Source organism: Diplotaxodon limnothrissa, linkage group LG1 (genome assembly GCF_057381915.1).
Source record: "Diplotaxodon limnothrissa isolate DT_005_m linkage group LG1, D_limnothrissa_male_GT1.1, whole genome shotgun sequence".
NCBI lineage: Eukaryota > Metazoa > Chordata > Actinopteri > Cichliformes > Cichlidae > Diplotaxodon > Diplotaxodon limnothrissa.
In genome coordinates, this window is record NC_140596.1 from 6,303,731 (window position 1) to 6,327,477 (window position 23,747).

Here is a 23,747-nt window from a genome sequence, read left to right on the forward strand (position 1 = left end):
ACTAAGTGAGGAAGGATATTACAGAAATTTTAAGCTTTAACAACCAACCAATGCAACATGTTATTGCTGCTGTGTCTTTTTGTTATGTGAAAAGTATTTTTTTCCCAGTATATTTCCCTGTTTTATCAAATAGTTTCCGAGAAGGAATATTTCAGACGTGAAAACCTAAAAGAATGAGTGATAGTCATGTTAAGGTATTTCTTAAATATGGGATAAAGTATTCCTTATTTTTATGGGTAGCACAGTGATGTGGTGATTAGCACTTACCTCACAACAAGAATCTTCTGAGTTTGAATCCCCTGGCTGGCTGGACCCCTTCTGTGTGTAGTTTTGTGTTGTCCTTCTACTCCTGCTTCCTCCCAGGGTCCAGAGACATTCACCTTGGGTTAATTGGTGATTCTAAGTTGGCCGTAGGTGTTAATAGTTGTCTCTTTCTCTGTGTTAGCCAGTAGAAGCCTGTCCAGAGTGTATCCCACCTCTCACCTTGTGACAGCTGGAATAGGCTCAACCCCCAACCTTAACCCTAATTTTAAAGAAATTGGAAGAAAATGACAGGATGGATCCCTTCTTTATTTTTCTGTACACTGAAGGTCATGCATTTTGGAGAATACCTGTGCCCAAAGTGCATTTAGTATGAAGGGATTTGAAATTCTCATAGGTGTCTTACAAACGAAAAGATCAACGTCACTGATATTCATCTAAGCTTAACTAAACAGATAGTTTAACTTTACAGACCCAAAAAAGAGACCACAAAAACTGTTGGCGGGTCTGGTTTGTGGGAGTACTATGTCTGCCATATTTGCAGTAACTTGATAAACTGAGAATAAATGCCCAGTCTTTTTGAATAGTTGTGTTGTAAATTGAAGTGTGGTAGTGGTGTGTTGTGGCATTCACGTCCATGACCGTAGCCTGTGAATATACATTACCTCTTTTATATATATTATATATTGCAAACTTTAGAAGAAAAGTAAAATATTGAAGAAAGTATCTAAGAATAATTCTTACTGACCTCCAAGATCCATTTTTTAACCTTTAGAATATTGACATTTTTGTCTTTTGGAGAAACGTGTTAGCTATTATTGGATGAGTACCCATGACATTTGCTGCATATATCCATTTTAGCCAGAGCATGAATCTTAATAAATTTGGGGATCCTTTGATGTGTCTTTCAGCACCACCAGTTGCTTAAATATTCCGATATTCCAGTATTAGTCATTTGAACTCTAGATGGAAATTTTTTGTATAATATGACAGATAACCTACTTAACTCTTTAGGTACAGAGTGATTCACTCAGATTGTCAGTGGGAAGAAATGTGAATCACTTGATTTTCCCAAATCCCTAGTGAAATACTTTGCTGACCAATTAACATATGAATGAAGTTCCCAGCATGAAACACGTTGATTCTTTGTTTCTTTAATTGAACAGGAGCTGTGGACATGCATATTTTGCAGTGTCACTGAATGGCAGTATTGCTTTCATTAGTGTGGAATGCTAAATGGCCGACGAAAAGAGGGGCATTTTTGTACTTGCTTTCAAAGAACACTCTTTAAAGCATGTATTGGGTGACCGATTGTTTGACGATGTGTATGAAAGGTCCCAGGTTGGATTTCAGCCGTGGAAGGTTGTTGAGATTTTAAAAAAAAAAAAATTTTTTTTCACGTTTTAACCAAATTCACAAACATGGTTGGTTTTGACAAGTCCTGCCAACCTTGTTTGTGACACTTTAGGTTTGCATATTTTGTGTGTGTTTATCAATCTTAATATGTAATGTGCCCCTTGCAAATGTTATTGCTTAACCTGGAATAGACACACCCAACAGTGTATTTATTGCAAGTACACTGCTCATTGCTCTTAATGTTGGGACACTCCACTGATGTACTGTATGCGCACACACACACACACACACACACACACTTGGTTCCACTCTGTGTAATGAGCTTTTATAGCTTGTTGCACATACTCACAGACAGATACACATTTAGCATAAAAAATGTTGTGAACAAAATAGGATTGAAAGTCTGTGTGTGTGATAGGGTTTGGCCATAATCTTCCCCATAGCTACTGCACCTACGTTGTTCCCTGTAATGGTTTTAGGAGATTATTTTTTCTGGGAATAGCATGGCTCCATTCTGCGTTTGTGTGTTTTGCCATGTTTGTGAATGAGGCATTTTGATGGATCGGGGTCAGAGTCACACAGTGTGGAGTAGGCCTACATATTGGCTTAGAGACGGATTTATTCAGCAGAGCTTTATACTTTGTTCCTGGCCCGGATTTTGCATTTTATCTGGGCGTGTGTGGGGTAGTTTTGTAAGGGAAGGTTGTGGATGTATACTGTGAATATCAGAACTAGCATCATGATGTTGAGACAGTTTATTGATGGTCCTGTATGTGTGAGAGTTGGTGCATGTACTTGCGTAGGAGCTGAGAATTGTGTGTAAGTAACGGTGTACATTTGTATGGATGCTTGTAGTGTGTGTACTTGTGTAAAACCTGTGCAGCTGCTTTGACGTTGATTGACGGCATTCATTCTTTATTAAAAGTGTTTTGACTAATTTACCAAGTCAGCCATGTTGCAGCCTCTGGGGAAAAACACTGATAGAGAAGAGCATCTTTGAAGCAGCTCTTTCAACCCTCTTGGTCTGTTTCAGACATTTTAATAGAGAGGAAAAAGTTACTGTCATTTTTCACTGCATTAACAAGTGAAGTGTAGGTGATATAGTAGCAGTGCAAATGTTTTTTTTAAAGGTTTGCGTCTGCTCTATCTTTCAACGCTATAGTAAATCGTCTTTGTGGGCTTTGGGCAAGTTTGGAAAAGCTCGTTTCACAGTCCACTGGTTTCTTGCTAGCAGAGAGACAGGGCCACATATCAGTGAAGGTGGCCAGAGAATATTTGCCACCAAACTTGCACACTACCCACTGCCCTGCACCTCTTAAAGGGACACTCTGACATTGCAAGATTGTAAAGTTTTTCCAATGTGAAGGGACATTACATTCACCATCACACTGGATTCAAACTGTTTGGTTCTTTTAATTTCAGAATCATCTTAAATATTTTAGGATTATTTTTAGTTTACTGTGATTGGTGCCCTGTAAGTTGGTTTTTTTGTGTGTGAATTCCTTGATATGATATTCTTTAGAGCCAGAATTCTTGAGCAGACACCTCAGTGTGCTATAACTGTGAAGGGCTAAAGGTGAGCAAGTGTCAGGCATCCGTTTCCTTAGGATGACCTTTTTGATCTCACATAATCAAATAGATGGCAGATGTCTGCAACTATGTTGTTTTTCATAAGCATACATACTCTGCATAAAATACAGACCATTATTCTGTAATGCACAATCACAGACATAACATCCTGTCTATTTGCAACCACTCACTATATGCACTCATTCATATTCTGTGCATCTGTTGTTTGTCAGGTGTGTTTACACTGGGAACATTTTTACATTTTCTCCTTGTTTTTTTACTTCTTTTTTTTTTTTTATTAAATTGAAAGCTCTTCACTACAAATATAAAACTTAGCTCGAAGAGTAAAGAAATTTGTGTCTGGTCGATTATTTCTTTGTTGTAAAAGTGCTTCTTGGCATTAAATCTTATATCATTGGAAAGTTTGTTTATTTTTCCTTAAATGTTTCCACAGCATAGTTGAGTATGTGGGTTGTGCCCATGAAAAACTTGTCAAATCGTCTATGCCAATGCTAAATAGCCTATTCTGCTAAAGGCTCTTGTTTTTAGTTTGTGGTACCCCGAGTGTTGACAAGCAGGTGCCTGATTGGCAGCTGATTAGCATTATTCAGCGAGGAGTCCAGATTTGGCCTATGGCAGTTAGATCGCACTGATACGGTAATAGCTTTTGGTGGAGGCAGTGTGATGGTGAGGGGCGGCTTCTCCCTCCATCATAAAACAAGGCTTATCATCATTGGAGGCAATCTCAACGCCGAGTGCTATCAAGATGAGATTCTGCAACCAGTGGCAATCCTCTATCTCCACAGTCTGGTACTGAATGCTGTCCTCCAAGAATATAACACTTGCCCCCTCATTATCAGAGACTACCTCCAGAGTTTGGGAGTGGAGAGGATGGAATTGCCTACTTGCAATTCTGATCTCAACCTCACTGAAACTGGTAGCATCAGCTGGGGGGTGCTGTTTGTGTCAGAGTGACCAACACAGCCGCACTGGCTGTACAAGGGGGGTGCCAGGGTATTAAGACCCCTGTTTATTAATGAATACATTCTTAAATTGCCGATATTGCAAAAATTGTTTCTTCAGACTTCAATCATCCAATCCAATAAACGACGCCAAACAATAAGTTTATATTCACAAGTAAAAATATTTAAAGGCTGCTGAAGTATTACAGATGAGAAATTACCAAATGATTACAAGTGGTGGACAAACAATTTTATAAAGAAAAAAAGGAAAAACAAAAAGAGGAAAAAAAATCCTCATTGACAAGAACTGTGGATATCAGAGTTGGTGCCAAGATGCAAATCTTTCACAGGGCTGGTCAGGAAAAGTATAAAAGGTTTGGGGGAACAGAAGATTATCAGTGTGGTGCCAGTTAGTGCGTTAGTTAGTACAATTTTCTTCTTCCAGCATTGAAACAGGCACCAGTTATTAGCCTTTTGGGCTCAAATGTCAACATATTTTCAGACCAACCTTGTCTCCTTGCGTCTCTGCTCCCTCCTCGCTGTAAGTGAGTGAGGTAAAGTATCTGTTTCACTGGTGACAGCTGTGACATTTCCTTCAGAATGCCAAAAGCTCTCTCTCTGTCCAGCTGAGCTGTGGATCAGTCCGAGGGTTAAAGACAGAAGGAACAGATCGATGCAAACAAACACAGAGGGCCTGACTGATAGGCTGCAGAATGGCTTATAGCAGGCCTGTAGACAAATATATCTGAAATACACAAAAACAAGAAAGTGCACATATGTACACTCTGCATTTATCCTCCGTTTTATCCTCATTTTACTTCATTACTGTCAATATAATCCAAACTCTGTCATGCACACACATGGACCCACACACTATAATTAAAGACCCATGAAGTGGACATTTGTCCTCTAGCCTCCATAAATAAAACAATGTGATCAGTTGGAAATGATAGCCTTCCTTGAGCCTATCTTCATGGCAACCCTGATAGGATAAACCCTTATACACAGCTGTGCATCTTCACATGTGTGTCTGTGCTCCTGCATTCATATTTGACAGCCAATGGGGGGATGAGAGTCACAGCTTGTTTGCTGAGTAACTGGCTAACAAATAACCTGCTTAGGGGCAGCAGGACAAGAAGGAAACCAAGGACTGGCACTTTCTCTCTCTCACTATTACTTTCATACTGTGTCTCTGTTTCTCTTTTGCTGCCATTCTCAAGGTTTTACTGACCCTTTATCCTATTTTGACTGCACTGCCTTTTTACTTTAGTCATATATAATTGTAGCACTAAAAACATTTATATAACCCAAATGGCTTGAAGTGTTGTGGTGGTGAGTGATGTGACAGCACACGTGCAGAAAAACACTCAGCACATCAGACACTAATGCAGCATTCGTGTTGCTGGCTGTCAGATCCACTCTGCACTGCAGCCTGGATAAACTGCAGCTACTGCTGCTGCAAGCCTTTTACAAGTATAAGCAGGGGGCTGTTATTTTGCTGTTGTTGGCCTCAAATTACCCTTGAAGACTAAAGAAAGCTTACACAGAACCTATATATTGAAGTGTGAAAGGTGTTTGTTTATATGTATTAATTTATTTCTTATATTGTAATTAGTCTCCATCATTTTTATTTATTTATTTATTGATGTATGTATTTATTTAAATCCTAAGTTTAAGTAATTAATGGCATTGACTTGCTCTAATTGAATGGACAGTAAAATAATTACTGTGTTAGTTTGTAGCTCCTCAAAATTGATTTTTACAACACAGGCAGCGTGGTGGCTTAGTGGTTAGTATTGATGCCTCACAGACAGAGAGACTTGGTTTAAAGTCTCCTCTGTGGAGATTCTCCCTGTGACCACTCAGGTTTTCTCCAGGCATCCCTGCCATTGAAAAATAAGCCAGGTAATACAGCAACCTTGAGCATTTTTAAAATAGATTTTCTTATTTTTAAGAGTCATACTTCTTTGTTAAATAAAGCTCAAACAAATTAAGTGAATTTTTTGCTGCCTTTAATATTTTAGGCTAGTATGTCAGTTGTTGAAGTTGGACCTACTTAAAAAAAGAACAGTATTGTTTCTGACTTTACCTATTACAGTATCAGTTGCTGAAAACATTCGATGGCTGTCATGAAAAAGAAGTCAGAGCATACAGCCTTAGAAATCAGTCCACAGGAAGTGTCCAATTTAACCACTTTCCACTGCCGATAGCAGCTGCAATGGTCTCTAAAATTGAGAATTGGACTTGGAAATGTCTGCTGGTAGTGTATATATGTGTATGTATGGATGGATGGACGGATGGATGGATGGATGGATGGATGGATGGATGGAAAAAGACAAAGTATATACGAATCAAGAAGTCTGGGTTCTAAAACCTTTGAGTATATCAAGAGTGGACGGAGTGACTGTATTATGTTATCTTATACTATGTACAAAAGTTGATTCTGTTCATCTGGACGTAGCGTTTTCAAAAACTCTATGTACAAGGCATACTATGTAAATCTTGTACACAGTGACCCAACTTTACTTGTCAATCAGTGCACGCACAAAAACCCACCCATAAAAGTGCACTAGCCTTTTAACAAGCTGCTAATTGTGAACTTGCAAGCACAAAGAGTCACAAGCAAATGAATGCGTTTTTTTTGTTTTTGTTTTTCTTTTTTTTAAGTATGTGGTTTCCACGGTGCTGAAAGACAAAGAGACCTGCAGATGTGTTCAGAGTATTCCAGTGTAGTGTGTGTGTGTGTGTGTGTGTGTGTATTTGTATGTTAATACTGTGGCAGACATGAAAGTAATACAACTGGTGTTAACAGGGCAATTAGCTTCAGCTCTATATATAGACTTCGCTTTTGCACCATTAAATGGAAGTTTACTGGTGCTTGTATTGCACTTTTCTAGTCTTACTAACCACTCAAAGCTAAATTCACACTACACTTTATTCACTTCACATTAAACACTTGCATATAACATCCACTCCTATGGCCACTTTAATTTCACAAATTTTCCTAGCATGCATGTCTTTGAATTTAATTTTCTTCATGAAATGTGGGATGAAACGAGAGGCTCTTTCCACTATATTTTGATAGTGCTGCACTACTGGACCATCCAAGGTCCTTTTTATAATTGTGTCTGGATATTTTTAGAGGCCAGGTTAATGCCTACAGATCGTTTTTTTTATTGCATGGAAAAGCAACTGTTATTTCAGTAAAAGCATAGCACAGAAGATTTTTTTTTTTTTTTTTTTACTGATTCAGTTCCATAAGATATCACACTAAGCCATAATAGCTAGACAGCATCCAGTACCAGGGCCTTTTAATTAGTTTAAGCTCTCCCCAAAAAAATAAAAAAAGCGGGGTTGGCAGTACGGGGTGGGGGGATGGGGGTGGGGGGGGGCTGTTTGGTCCTCAAGACAGTAGAATGGGCGCTAAGTGATGGTCTGCCGACAGGTTCCACTCTTGCCCTTTAAATGCAGGTGGTGTTTGTCGTTCACTTTTGGGGCAGGAGAATTTTTTTTTTTTTTGCCATTTTTTGCTTCACTCTGGAACATGAATTATTAGGAGAATGCAGGGAATGGCAGTACAGGACTAGCTCTATAGAGAGAGTGTTGAGAGACTGCTGTGATAAGGCATTTTAGCCCTTAACAGTTTGCTTAATCATTTACAACTGGGTTTCCCCTTTGGCCAGAAATTTTGCCTTTTGATGTGCTCATTCATTTATACAAACCAGTTAATGTTTCAGCTTACTGTTCTTGGGAGTCATAACACCTTTTGAGCCGCGGCAATGATGCTACCCTGTAGTAGCGCAGATAAAAGACTTTGTGTGTGCAGAGAGAAAAAGATAGAGCGAAGGTGATAGTGAGACAAAGCAATAGATAGTATAGGCCCCTGCCTGTAGCTGTCTATTCTCCTCAATGTCAGAGTTCTCCTTCTCTGCGAGAGGCTTAGCACCCACCTAGCATCACCCTATCTGTTTATACAGAGGCTAATAGGAAGCCTGGTCTTTATCCCCACACTGCAGCTCAACATAATGGAATAGAAAGACATAATGCTGCTCGAGTCAAACAGTCAGTAGAGGCCTTTAAATTGCTTCCAATCCCCTTAACAAATCTGATGGAGAGGCTATGAATAACTCAAGGGCTTCTCTTCTCTTCTCTTCTCTTCTCTTCTCTTCTCTTCTCAGATTAGCCGTACTTAACCAGCAACGGAACTTACTTTTACTCTTACTTTTATTAATTAGGATATGTCTTCTTGTGCTTACCTTCCAGTTTGGAGATCTTAATTTAAATCACACTTGCTGCAAACAGTTTCTTCAGAAATGTACATTTTCTCTATGAATGAATACAGACCAGATAGAATATAGTCCAGTCTCCAGATGACTTGTTCAAGCGACATCAGTTTGATAGAGACCACCCTTGGAGTTTCTTCTTTTATGCTCTCTTTCTCCTGCGTCATGTAAATCGACTGAAACAATCCAATGAAATGTGGTTACAAGAATGTCTAAAATATTCAGCTCTGATGTTTTCATCTTCATTGTCAGGGTTTATTAAGCAAGAAGCACTCAGTACTAACAAGGGGAAAAGGTTTATATGATATTGAAGTTTAAAAAAGTAAAGTAATATTACAATACATTTGAACTTTTTCTACATGAAAGATGCAGCCTAGTTTGAATTTAGAGCAGGAGGTGTGCTATAAATTAGTAAAAGCAGGTTACAGTGGTGAGTCAAATCAGAGCCTGAGATGTACGACTTGTCTAAGCCAGAGAATCATTATCTCTACTGTTGTCATGAAAAAGCGGTGAAACAAATGGTCCGGACTGGACTGGAATAAATCCCTGCTTTGAGAGGAAATTTTGAGGAAGAGAATATATTTATAAAAGAAATTCCACTAATATGCATCCCCACCATTTTGCTAAGTATAGTTTGCGACCCAACTCACTTTTGGTGAAAATATATTAATGATGTGGCAAAAAATCACATCATAGAAGGTAAAAATTCATCAGCTGGTAGGTTGGGGTTTTGATGTTTTAGGTGAAAAACTATATATGTTCTGTTTTTTCCTTCTTCTCTTTAAATGGAACCAAAACATAACAGCCACTGTTTTTTGGTTATTTACTTTCCATTACTTCTATAGAACCTCTTGGTAAATGGATTGACTGGCACTTATAAAGTGCTTTTCTGCTCTTACTGAATACTGAAAGTGCTTTTTACTACAAAGTCACTTTCAACCATTTGAACACACTTGTGCAGCAATTTGTTGTTTGCCTATAAGCTATCATGCACACATTCATATGCCAATAATTACATCAGAGGAGTCCACAGTCTTGCGTGAGGAACTGGGGCAGCCTGGGATGAGCTACAGCAACAGCCACTTGAACTAGTCATGTGGTAATACATAAAATTAGGATCAAAATTGTACGTCAAGCTTCAGATCCTAAATGCAGAAAAGAATAACTTCCAGAGAGGAAGAGTAAAAATCTTTTTCTCCAAGTACCCTAAACAAAAAAAAGACAGTTACTAACTCTTATGTGATTGAGGATATTGTAAATCCACATGAGGCACATTGCATGTTTTGTTGCCAGCATGTGTTAAACAGCAAACACCTGTCCTAAGCAGTTCAAATCATCTATGTAGTAATAGGAACTGCATCAGCCATCCAGCCTTTGTGCTACATGCTGTTATTTGTCCCAAAAATAACAGCTCAAAGACGTACAATACCCACACAGCCTCAGCATTGTGCAACATGGTGTTGTGTGCCACAGTTTACCATGCTGGTTGTTCTGTGGTACTTGAGCTGTTTTGCTTGTTGTTTTAAAAACCATGTTATTAGCAAGAGACACTTGCAATTATTCTGTTAGTGTGAAAGGCCCAGCTGATTGTAGATGATTGGCTGGATCACAAACTGATGACAAAGAAATTCACAGATGCACGCTCAGATATTTAAATAATGTGCTGAAATCAGCCATGCGGTGTGGGGGTGGGTGTGCATGTGTTTATGCAGGCTGCTCATCATGTACCCACTCATATGGGTATGACGTGCATGCCTTTTGCAGTGCCATTTCTAGGGAAGGAACAATTTAACAACACTGAAAAGCCTGAAAGAGAAAGCAGAGTAACATGGAAGAAATGGTGAAATTACTGAAGATGGAAAGCATCTTTTGCAAATTAAAGGACTAGCTTGCTTTTGCTCTGTACTAATTAATTAAGTAAACATCTTTTTCAGATGCATCTCAAGCACAGGATGGCCTTACCATTTGGTATCAGTTTCTTTCTGTTTTGCTTTGTCTCCCTCTGCCCAGTGTTTTTGATGCCTTGTATATCCATCGCGTCAGCTATCACAGTTAGCATGTCTTTAATTATCCGACAACATGACATACCAGTTAGAGCTCTGAATCCCTATTGTTGTTACGCAATCCCACCCTCCTACACACAAACACATTTATATACCTCAATTATGCATCTTTCCCAAGTGGTGGAGGATGACAGCTCCATTAGCCTATGCTTTAATTGAGTGTATGTGCTCATACTGCAAGGAGCTAGATAATGTTGTTGAAGTTGGATTTGGTGCCTCTAGTTTGTTAAATGTGACTCAGCAAATAAAATGAGCTAAAGGATGAAGTGATGTAGCAGTCGGTATTTCCAGCCTCAGACGCATGATTAGTTTCTTTTGTATTTGTTTGTTGTTGTCTATAGTTGTATGGGATGAAAAGAATAGAGCATTATGCACAATAAAGTCCTAAAAAACAGTTACCCTCAGTATAGAAAACATAGCAAAACATAAGAGAAGACAAATCAACTGTAATTGAGAGAAGAAGGAAAAAACAGGGAGAATACTTTTGTACAGAACGTGGTAAATTGTACTGGGTATTTGAGAACAAAGAAAACTGAGTAAGATTACGTCTTCTAACATCTATCTGATGAAGAAGATTGTGTTTACAGATTATATGGTTAGTTTATGCACTGATCAAAAGAGGTTCTGCCTGGGGATTCAGCGATATAATAGTGCAGGTCACACCGACATACACCTCACTACAATTTAAACTCAACATGCAGAAACATTTGCTAATCACTTTGTTTGTATAGTCCTAATATTAAGCAGAAGGCTACACATTCCTTATAGCTGAGGCATTACTGATGGCTTACAAGTACACAGCAGCTGTCCTGATTTTCTTTTTCTACTGGGCCGTGGATTGATGGGATTCTCTGGCTTTGATGGATGTACTGGTCACCACCAAATGCACAGGACTGACAGGATTACTGGTGGCTTGTCGTGATACTGGGACAACCACAGTGCCCGTGAACTCCCAGTCAATGTTTCAATGTTTTGTGTCATCTTCATTGAGAACATCTGCCTGTCATAGCATTGCTTGACGTTGAAAAAATTTGAAAATGTAAAAAATTTCATCCAGCTGTTTAATCTCTACTTCAAACATGGGTGGCTTGAATTTGGTGCTGAGCAGGAGCCCACCCCCCAACAAGAGATTGGTGATCAGATAACTAATGCTTATTCCTAAAAGACTATCAAACAGTCCATAAAGCCGGCTGCTTCAGTGATTTCTTTGTATCATTAAACTGGTGTCACGCTGATTTACCATTGCTATCATACAACACTGTCAAATTCACAGTGGGCATTTTCTAAAATTAAAAAGATTAAATTAAAGCAGCAGAACCAATGACATCCTTATTTGATCCATACTTTTTTTGTCATTTTTGGTCCTTACACTAGTATTACATTTAAACTGCCTTGCTTGTTTTCTTTCGTTTCTTTTTCCTTCACACGTTCTAGCCCTACTAACGTTGCTAAAATGAAGCTAAAAAGATTTTCGGCAAGTCTTTCTCATATTGAATATAGGAAGGAAAACAGATTTTTATGTTAAAACAATGGAGTAGACTTGACCTATTGAGTCATATCCCTTTTGATCCCTGGTAAAGGAATGCTTTTATAGGCAATGGTTTAAATTTTCAATATGACTGAAAAAGTATCCAGTGAACTAGAAAAGAATGATAAAGATATGCTTTGAAAAAACATTATTTCAGAACAAAATTAAATTGTGATAAGTGGTCAAAACATGAAATACCATACCCGGAGGAATTTCCCATAGGATCCACTCTTCTGTTCTGTTCTGTTTTTTGTTTATGTTCCTCTTTTTTGTTGGAGTCCTCTTTATATCTTTATATTAAAGACCCTTAGAAGCCCAGTTATAAGTCCCTGTAACAGCAAAACTATGTTAAAGTGAGTGATGGTGGCAGCACTTATGTTTCTATTGCTATTTGGAGCTCTTCTCTCTGGAGAATTTGTGGAATACTTTATTGCAAAGAAAGTGAGTTAGAGAAGGGGGAACAGAGAAGTACAATACTTTTAAAAAGATCATTTTAAAGGAATCACATTGCGATTACAATATTGCATAGTTTACAAACCAGAACTTTGTTTTCAGTCTGTCTGTATTCCCCTTGACAGACTGTGAAACTGCTTTCCTTCTTAGGACAGATCTGAGAACAGAGCCACCTGTAGTGTAGTGTCCAGGGAGGAAACGGAGTGAAGTTTCAAGAGTGCTCAAGTGGTCTTTCCACGTTTAAATTGTCAGTTTACACCCTCAAGATGCTGCATGAAAGTGGTGAAGACCAGACTAACCAAAATAAGTGCAGTGACCTTCTAAGTTGGGCTGAATTTAGTAAAAGTCTAAAGCAAGAGAAAATAATGGAGATGAGTCTGTTAGTGGTGAACATGGGTGAAAAAAAGAAAAGCAATAAGATGAGCAAAAAGAGGAAGAACCCCCACAGCGAGAATGTTAAGTGTTTACAAGATGAACATCTCTCTGCTGCTCTATTCCTCTCTCACTGACACAACGCCATCGCATCTAATCAGCCAATCACGGCTGGGTTCTGTTTAAGAGGCCTGATTGGCTGATTAACCAAGCTCATCAACACACCACCCGGTGTGGCTCCAAACACACATAGTAACACGAAAACCTGCATAAACACGCTCTGCAAAGTGCTGTGTGTTTGTTTGTGCGTCTGCACATATGCATAATCTATGCATACATTTGTTATGTACTTTGCATTTGTTAAAAAGTTTGGAGTCCGCGTGGGCAGCATTTCTGCAAGTCCACAAGGATTAAAAGTTGTAGTTGAACTGTTTTACCAGCTTGAGCACCTTAAATGTGGCATTACTTTGCAACAGCTGTAGCTGGTTTTAGATAAATAACCACCATCTGTGGCCCACCATCCCTGTGATTAAACACAAAGGCACCAGAGCCTCAGATACATTTTTGGATATGTAATGTTATATGACTATAATTTGTAGTACACCGTAGGTTCTATTAAAACCATGAATCCATGTGTGTTTAGCACAGATGGCGTAGTATATTCTCTATATGTTAATAGTTGGTAACTTGATAGTTAATAGTTGGTATCTCTCTGACATAAGAAGCTGATGAATTATTTTGAAGGAGGGCCAGGGAATTCAAATCCACCAAATTAGGAGCACCTGCCACAGTGGGAAGCATGTGTAAAGCACAAAACATACATATATGCACTAAAACCTAGATTTTAAGAATGCTAGCCAACTAAATCCTTTCTCACATGAGCTCCTAGAATGTATTTGGGAAGTTGAGCTCATCCAGAGAAAGTTACTTGTCACTTGTGAAATGACTACAGATGAAATCTAGGACTACATTTCCATGTGTATTTGTTACAAGACTTTTTTAATCGGTATGGTATCAGAGGATCACTTTTCAGTCAAAAAGCTTTGACTGAAAATCTCTTTCAAAACAGTATTTTTAATGTCATGTATAGTCATGCATATTGAGTGACATTGTAGCATCTTGAACTTGTTGGCTTTGATGACCATGACATTACTAGATAATTCTTCTGTGTATGGATATAGGATTTCTATAGTGCTTTCTATCATTACACACACAACCTCCGTTTGTCCTGTTGTTCCAGTTTTTCCTTTATTAATTTTCCCCTTATTTCAGTACCATTTGTATATGCCCATGCAGGGCACAGCAACACATAGCAGGGCCCAAAGCAGATCAATGGCAATATTTATTTCATGTCCAATTATTGGGGCAGAACCAGAGCACACAGGAATGAAAGTAAACGTCCTCTCAAAGAGAAGCACGCAGAAACTGCATTATAAGTGCAGCCTGCAGCCTGAGCTTCAAGAGCAAGTAATATGAGTACAAGTGCAGGTTATAGGATTCCAATAGAGCAAGCTACAGGCATTACCAGGGGTGAAGACTCCAGAAGCTGAGCAAAATCCATCTGCTTTGAGCAGGAGATTCCACCACTATCCCTTTTCCTTCTCCTTACTTGTTTTTACTTATACTGTTTTAAGAAGCCAATTTATCTTTGTTGCTTTAGGAAACCTACTTAAACTGCATATTGAACAAGCAGTGCCTCTCTATATCAGAGTTGGAGGAAGAAATGTCAAAAATATACAAAAATGAATAAAGATATTAATCATTCCTCTGTGTCAACTGTTGAATGTTAAAATATTTAGACTTTTCTTCTTCTGTATATTTTGGTTTAATTAATTAAGTTGAGCATAAACATGTATTGAGTCCTGTGCGTCATATATTATGTTGAAGAGTAGATTTAATTTCATGTTTTCAATTTTAGCTGCTGAGAGACAAAATGAAAAAGAGAACTTTTTTTTGGCTACAATAGAGGTCTTCTCAATTTTTTCAGGATTTGTTAACATTGTCCATATCTGTTAAAAGCCTTATTGCAAGAGTATAGTGTACATTTCCAGTTATGTGATTCTCTGTGTTGTAGATCAGCACATTTGATCAGCGCGTCTGCTCCATACTTGATTATAATTGCCAAACAAATTAATGTATCACTTAATGACTTGCACCCTCCCTTCTTCTGTCTTTTTCTTCCTCTCAGATTTATTCCTGACAATGAAAAACGACCGAATGTTTGAGACCTGGATCAACAAGGTAATAAGCTTTTTGAACTTATTTGAGTGTCTTTGAGTCTCTTGCCTATCATTAGTGACTTTTTACAACTCAGACTCTTCTATAATGATCAAAATTGACATTAGTGAAGCATTACAGTCCTCCAGAGTAAAGTAGAGCCCAGCTTGTATTGCATGCATGGTGCTGCTAATAGCCTAAAACCATATTGGCATTTATATAATGTCTGTCTTATGTGGTTAGCCATTTGTAATGTAACAAGTAGGATAAGCACAGTGACCTGAAATGTTGCCTCAAGTCGGCAATCAACTGATTCCATCCACCTTAACCACTACAGCTACAGCAGGCAATGACGCAATTGTAATGAATTTATTTGACAAATTACAACTGGCTGGCTATACATATCACATCTTATCATCTTTTTGTTTTTTGGGTTTTTTTTTCAGTTATGCTGGAAAAGGAAAACAATGGTAGAATTGTTTAAGCTTCTGGCAGTGTAAACTAGTTGGCAACTTACCGTGAAGACACTGCTTGAGTATACAAAACCATCTGCTCAGCTATGATTCAGCTATATGTATTACAAACACTGCAGAGTATTACAAACAAGAAAGCCAGGACTGCTCTCCAGAGCAAACTCTGAGATGACCCCATATCTAAATTACCCCAAACATTCTTTTTTATATTATATTCTGTTAAAAAAAAAATTCAAAATTTAATGTCCGACAGCTTATACACTGACATTGATGATGCCACAGACGTTTACACAATCTCAGTAAAGCAGTTAATATTTTTGCACTTTATTTTCCAGGAGCTTAATAACTTTATTCGTTTTCATTACAGTGCACTAGAGTAAAATATTCATATTGTGTTCATCTATGTTTGGAGCTTTAAACGAGTTAAACTCAATAACCCCTAAAAATCAGTCATATGGTAAACTGTCAGCGATCTGGTTCAGTGGGTCTTGACTGATAGGTTGAGTTCCGAAAGAGGGCAGCAGGTCTCTTCCGAGTAGAACTTAAATGTATAGTTTGAGTTTTTATGAAGAACAGCATAGCTAACTGTGACAATCAAATTAGAACAGAGGTTTTGCTGTAGTCTGTCCTACTTCTTGAAAAGAATAAAGAGATTGGTGATCACTATACAACAGCTATTTAATTTATTGTTACACAACATTTATTCATTTATTTATTGTTAAGATTTGTGTTCAGTCTCAAAGGCATTCAGTTATAAACTAAGAATGTACAGTATGGCCTCAGTTGCAGTCTCACGTCCTGAAGTATAACTACAGGTATTGACAGTGATGATCCCCTCCTCTGCTTCAGTGTTCATTTCCTTAATGCAACAAATGGATCTGTAGTGCTTTGGTGGGCTTAGGAGTCTAGGATTGTTGGCACTGCTGCAGAACTAGTTAATATTCTGGGAGAGCAAGGAGGGGAGACCATGGCTCTGGGTTTTTGTCAAAGGGGCCTATTTGAAATTCAGCAGGTCGAGGCACAAGCCGAACAGTAGTCTATCTTATCACAGAGAAGGGGAATAGGAGAAAGGACGGGGAGGAGGTAAGGAAGAAGAGGGGAAACGGAGAGAGATTGAAGGATGTGGAAGAGACAGAATGTGTCTGAGGGGAGAGAGACCAAGCAGGAGCAAAACTGTGCAAATAAACTGCCATACCCAAATACCAGTTGGATGTGCGATGGGTGGCAAGAATGCTAATCGGAGAGGATGAAGCAAATGAATTTCAGAGAAAGATCACTTTAAACTTTTGAGGTAGTTCCAAATGATTTTTATAAAACTCTGCAAATGAAGGGTTTTTTTTGTTGTTGTTTTTGTCTATTTCATAAACAATATCTTAAAAATATATTAGCTTTTTATTCAGTTGTGAATCTTCAACAGACTGAACCATTTCACTGCAGTTATTACAATGAAAAATATGAAATAGAATCTAAATAGATGCCAGGGCCTACATCCAAATGCAAAACATACATGAGAAAATGAGAAAATGAAATGAATGAAAAATGAATAATTGAGTTTAACAGAAAATTTTAATTCTAGTTTTAAAACAATAGGACACTGAGTGCATTGACCTCAACTATTTTATCCTTCTACAAAAGAACTTCCATAATATCACTAAACACAGTAATATGCAAAGTATAATTTCCTTTAAGACAAAAGTGCTAACAGGCACAATGCAATCATTTTTCAAGAAAATCCAGTATATCACATCACATCTGTTTTTAACCCTGATCAATAACTGGAATTTACAATGACCAAAGATCAGCTACCACATTTTAAAGATACTGTTTTCAGCTCAGTTTTGCTTGTGGAATTGTTTCATTGAAGCACTTTTTAATATACGTTTATCCTTTTTCTGTTCGGTGTATACATGGATACATACGTAGACTATAAACCATAAAACCGATGAATCTATGACTTACACTTTTCAAGGATTAATTTTTAGCCATGAAGAAATAAAAAAAATGTGAAGTACATAGTATTATCAATGTTAAGAACTGAAGAATTTTTAGTGAATCAATAAGTAATTGACACTCACACCAAAACAGTTTTAGTATTTTATAATTCTATTTAATGTTGATCTTGGCATTTATTTTGTAATTTTGCATACTTTGCCTCCTGCCAATCAAGTCATAAGTAGTTCTGCAAAAAGCATGTCTTACAAGCATCTCTAGGTATAGTGGAAAGGATTTGGGAGCAAGACAAAGTGAACCTTGTCAGTGTCTCTGCAGTCTCAGATTATGGATCTCTTGATCTACTTCTTAGCTACTCTATGAAGAAGTTAAATCCTTTTCTTTGTCTTTTTTTCTTCTTTCTCATTTATTAGCAATGCTTTTTCAATTTTTCTTTTTCTATTTATGAATTTTATTTTGCATCCACTGGCTGCAGCTTTTCAGCCACACTATGATGGAATTTCTTCAAATTTTGGTTGAGTTTATTCACTTGAACTGAGCTGAACTGAGCAGTATTTAGTGGTCAAAGGTGAAGTTCAGCTGTGAACTCAAATAATATGTTTTTAGCCATACCTTATCATTTATTATAATTTATTTGCTAATTATGATTGTGTACAAATAATGGCAAAGTGACATTTTATATGCAAAAGATCAACTTCTCTGTGACTCCAGTTATTTAAAACAACCAGTGTATATGTCCTGCCTCTTTCTTATGTTTTTATGTACGTGCCAAGACACATGAATTTCCAGTGAAAGGGTGTACTCACACTTCCATGTCAGAGCACTCTTGACCCCCAAGTGTCCACTTTGTTTGGCTAAGTGTGATCACTACTAAGTGTTGTGCTCTGGGCTCCTGCAAGAAGCAGGCCCAGGCACAGTTGAGTTGGATGTGGGCACAGTATAAATATAGTGTGATTGTAATGGACATCATGAAATCACTTTTGTTAATTAATTAGCTAGTATGTGAGAGGCCAGTGTGTGTTATTGCTTCCACAGTTAAGCCACATAATGCATAAAATCATGAACCCCCTTATGCTCTACAAGAGTGCTTTTCGTGTGTGTGTGTGTGTGTGTGTGTGTGTGTGTGTGGAGGGGAAGGGAGAGGGTAAGACCAGCCAAGAAAGAGTGTGAAATCCTAAAGACAAAATTAAGCGTATTCAGGCCCAGATATTCAGGCGGTGTAAGTGCATTGTTGGGGGGGCACCGTGCCTTGTGTGAGTACACCCTAATTTAGCTCAGTTGAGCGATACAGACATGAGGTGTTACTTATAGTGCTTTTCCTGTTTTCCTTAGCAGTGTATCATTTTTTTCAGTCACACTGACAAACAAGTCTGTACATCCACACTCTTGAATAATTTCTAAAACAAAAAAGGTTTCTTCGGAAGCATTCCATGGAGACACACACACACACACACACACACACACACACACACACACACACACACACACACACACACACACACACACTTGTGCAAATCTACACAAACACAGAAGACCAAGCCATTTCCCAGCATCCTTAGAGCATTAGACCTCTGTTAATCCCATCGTGGTTTTCGGTTCAATGCGGCTGCATCTATCGGTCATAGGCCAGCACGCTCCTCTTTCTCCAGCACTCTGTTTTAATTACTTTTCTATGTTTTCTCTTCCCCTAAGTCTCCTTCCATCTTTCCTCTTTCCCCTGTTTTTGTGTGATTACACAAGAGAAGGCAGTCACAGAGGGGGAAATAAAATCAACAAGCTCCAAAGAGATGAGTGAAGAGAGGTGTTTTCATTGGCTGCCAAATAGAGCCAAGTGCTTTAAAAGGTCAGTTCTTTAACGGCTGATATAATAATTTAGTTCACTGGTCAGTGAGAAGCTGTTTTTATCCCCAGTCACACACTTACACAGATTAGCACATGCATATAAATAAACTACTGCTTGCCATCAAAGCAAGTCAGTGTTTTTATATTGAGGCTTGCGCTTTCAGTTTTTAATGGTAAACACCTTTCAGATCAGCTTGCTTGCTTTTCACCAGGATATCAGAGAGGTAGGCAAAATGAAAAATTCTTTATAATAAGAAGAAAATGAATGTCATTTCGAAGAGTTCTGCTTGAAATTTGGTCCTTTGAGCAACAGAAGAAGTCAAATGTGGACCCATTTGATGAGATTTATTGGCTATTCACGACATCCATTTTTTTTAAAGTCTCCCCCATATGTGTATCATCATTCCAAATAAGTAGTATTAGATTTCTTTGGCTCTCTTCCACAGCACGTCTTTTATCCTGTCTTCCTTCTCTCACCCCAACCGGTCACAGCAGATGGCCCAGCCCCTCCCTGAGCCTGGTCCTGCTGGAGGTTTCTTCCTGTTAAAAGGGAGTTTTCCTTCCCACTGTCGCCAAAAACGCTTGCTCGTATTAATGTTGGGGATCATATAATTGATGGGATTTTCTCTGTTTTCTTTGTATTATTGTAGGGTCTTTAACTTACAATATAAAATCACCTTGAGGCAACTGTTGTTGTGGTTTTGTGCTGTATAGATTAGAATTAGATTTGCTGCAGTCTTACACACAAACAAGTTGTGATCAAAAGCTTCCTGGAATAATCCCATTACAATAAAATAAATGAATAAAAACAAACACATGTGATTTAAATTTGATCGATCTCCCTTACTGCATCCCCAGACAGTGTTCTATATCCACAGTTTCGCATGCATTTCTCAAACTGGCACAGAGGGCAAAGCAAGTTCTCTAACAAACTGACCTGACTTTTGTATGGAGGCTCATGACTGGTAATGGAAGGTGGATTTCTGTCTAGGACAGAATAGGTTATAGCAATTTTAGTAGAGAAGTCAACAGCTTGAATTTGTCCTGTAAATTCATCCCCAGACTTCATATTGACAACAGGGGATCGGAGAGAGAAGTTAACAATGGCACGTCGTCATGAGCACAGAGCACATTGGAAACAGTATTTGGCCAAACCAATATCGCTTTGCTCACCACCTGCCCCATTCTTCAGATTTGCCTCCCTGCAACTCATCTTTTTCAGGAAAATCACAATCATGTTAAAAGGTTATGTTGTCACATTACAGATATGGCGAAATAACTGGTACATTTCTGAGGTGAGTGAGCAAGAATTAACTGGAAGCTATATAAAGACCCACTAGAAGATGGCCTTAAGGGGCTTTTGTGATTTTGAGTTTACTACCACGAGTTTACTCATGGTAGGGATGCACTGATCCAATATTTGGATTGAGATCAGTTTGATCCTGACTCAATAATTTGGCCCTGATATTGGTATAATATCTTGTATCCTTGGCTGTGATTTTACTATAAATACCAGTAAAATTGTTTTTTAAGCCTTACAGATTACAAGTTACAAAAGCAACATTTAATAAGTTAAAGTCAAATACGTATTTTTCGGACCATAAGGTGCACGGGATTATAAGGCACATTAAGCGAAACAAAGCAGTCAGATAAATCAAACTTTATTCAACTCATTCTTGCTTCCTCCACGTCTGTACCATTGACTCATTAATGCTATATTCTATCACAGCTGCTCTATTCCCATGTTGTTGCACTATATTAATGACTAACCTTCTATTATGGATGGATTATCTCAGTTGTCCTTCTGACTGAAATTTGGTCCATTTACAGCATCCTGCCATGTGATTGCATTTGTCTCTAACCATCAGGAACCTTCACGTTAACTTTTATCGAGTGGGAAAGTGTTAGCGTTCATCCTCCAGCTTCACTGTTTGTTATGCCAGCGGTCCCCAACCCCCAGGCCTCGGAGTCGTTTGGTACCGGGCCGCGAGAGTTGAGGCTCAGGTGTGAAATGTATGGTTTTCAGGGTTTTTATCGTTATTTTGTCATCGTTTTTATCGTTAACTTGGTTTTCCTGGGTCTTTTCACGTGTGTTATGAATAAATCTTCTTTTTATCGGTACCGGTACTAGTTTTATTTTGTTGTATTTATCCGCGACACCTTAAAGGCCGGTCCGTGAAAATATTGTTGGGCATAAACCGGTCCGTGGCGCAAAAAAGGTTGGGGACCGCTGTGTTATGCTAACATAGCTGTGTTGCTAGCGATCACGTAGCTCATCATTATATACCACCTAGCCCAACTTCAGTAACCTTACACACGTCACTGCTGTTTAGTTTCCTGTCTTCATTTATGTTGGAAGTGATAGCAGAGCTGTACGTTTGAATTTTTTCAGAAATCTCTCAGTCAGAACATGCTATATCATGCTTAGGTAACTAGCAAAACTAGCGAGCTAACTTCCTGCTAACTTCTAACTCCGTTAAATGTAATAAATTTCATGGATGCCTGGATGTTAAACTTCATAGTTACACCTGATAAAGCAGCAATGCTGATCGTTTTATTAAAGATGAAAGAATTTAGACCGTTTTTAACTCTCAGTGATGCTGCAGTGTTCGTTTGACTTTGGGACCTGAAGGGGACGGAGTTTAGGACCCAGATTACTCCCAGATTTACAAGCACCTTAGTCCGACAAATACGGTAATAACGACGGCCGGCTTCCATGTTCTATAAAAAAAAAAGAGCTTTGTAGGGTATCTGACGGACAAACACCAAACCAGTTCCACATCACTGAAGTGGCACCATTTTTACAAACCAATTCTGGTTCATGCGTTTCACTCAACGATCCGCTTTCTCCCTTCTCGTTCTCCGTTACCGCCATGCTTTTTTTGGCCATGTGCGTATGAAAACAAAGGCACTGCGCATGCGCGTTTTACCCATATATTATCGCGATATTTCATTTTCTTATCGTTGCCTAACATTGTACCGGTATTACCGTGAACGGTATAATATGGCCCAGCCCTAATTGGATTCATACTCTGTATCAGTATTGTAAAAGAGCTGTATAAATCTGGATTCCTGCATCACTAGTTGCTGGAATTTTGGAACTTGATGATACCTTGCACAAGCTGATCCAGGCCTCCCTTGTTTTTAGCTCAAAAAGCACTTGCACAGTAACACTTCATGCATACACATCTTTTCCATTAGCATTTGAGTTACTTATACACAATACTGGTTAAGTGGTGTTTTTAGACACTTTGACCCATCTCCCTTAGTTTTCTAAGATAGACTTGGTCCCTGTTCCCTTCTGTTATTTTCTTTTTTGTTTTTTTGTTTTTTGTTTTTTTGCATAGCACAGCATCTCTTAGTGCATTAGCTGGGCATATGTGATTGTGCTGTTTGCCTATGAGTGGGTGTGAGTGACAGAAACGTGTTGAAGGTAATGTCAACAGAAATAAGGAACAATAACAAAAATTTATCCTTTTATCTTCACAAATCAGTCAGTTTACACACACATGAATGCAAAATCAATACTAGTCAGTCACACTATTAAAATGTTTCATGTCAATGCCTAGAGAGTTAACGGACCACTTCCACATTCCTAATTGTGGATTGATTCTAATTTTGTAAGCAAATTGACAGAATATTCAAGTTGAATGAGTTTAAATATCAATTACTTTGTACATTTTCAAATGTCAGCATGACAGAATTTTTTTTTTTTGTTCCCTGTAACTTCTTATAAATCATAGAAAAACACTTCAAAGTGCACTTGTGCTTTGCAGTCTTTCCCTAGAAGATTTGTTTGTACAGTCAGTACACAGTAAGATAAGATAAGATAACCTTTATTAGTCCCACACGTGGGAAATTTGTTTTGTCACAGCAGGAAGTGGACAGTGCAAAAGTTATGAGGCAAAAATTAGAATACAATAAGAATAAATACAGTACACAACTGTACAGAATAGAATAAAATAAAATACTATATACAGTAGAATAAAATAAAATAAATATACAATAAGATAAAAATAGAATACAAATACTATATACAACTGAGTAAAAATACAACGATGACAGAAAGGATTATTGCACTTAGTATTATTGCATATGTATGGATGTGTGTGCTTGATCAGTTAAAGTCTTTATTATGGAGTCTGACAGCAGTGGGGAGGAAAGACCTGCGAAATCTCTCCGTCCCACACCGTGGGTGCCGCAGTCTCCCACTGAAGGAGCTGCTCAGTGCTGTCACAGTCTGCTGCATGGGGTGGGAGATGTTGTCCATCAGGGATGACAGCTTAGCCGCCGTTCTCCTGTCACTCACCACCTCCACTGGGTCCAGAGGGCATCCTAGAACAGAGCTGGCCCTTCGGATCACCCTGTTCAGTCTCTTCCTGTCCCCAGCAGAGATGCTGCCGCCCCAGCAGACCACG

At 38.4% G+C, this 23,747-nt stretch overlaps 1 protein-coding gene across 1 annotated transcript in view; it reads left to right on the forward strand.

Moving 5' to 3' along the window:
- itfg1 (integrin alpha FG-GAP repeat containing 1) overlaps positions 1-23,747 on the forward strand; it is a 156,912-nt gene that overhangs the window by 8,103 nt on the left and 125,062 nt on the right. The window contains exon 7 of the mRNA XM_085351740.1: positions 15,036-15,088. Within this exon, the coding sequence (XP_085207866.1) occupies positions 15,036-15,088 (53 nt within the window). The remainder of the gene's footprint in view (positions 1-15,035; positions 15,089-23,747) is intronic.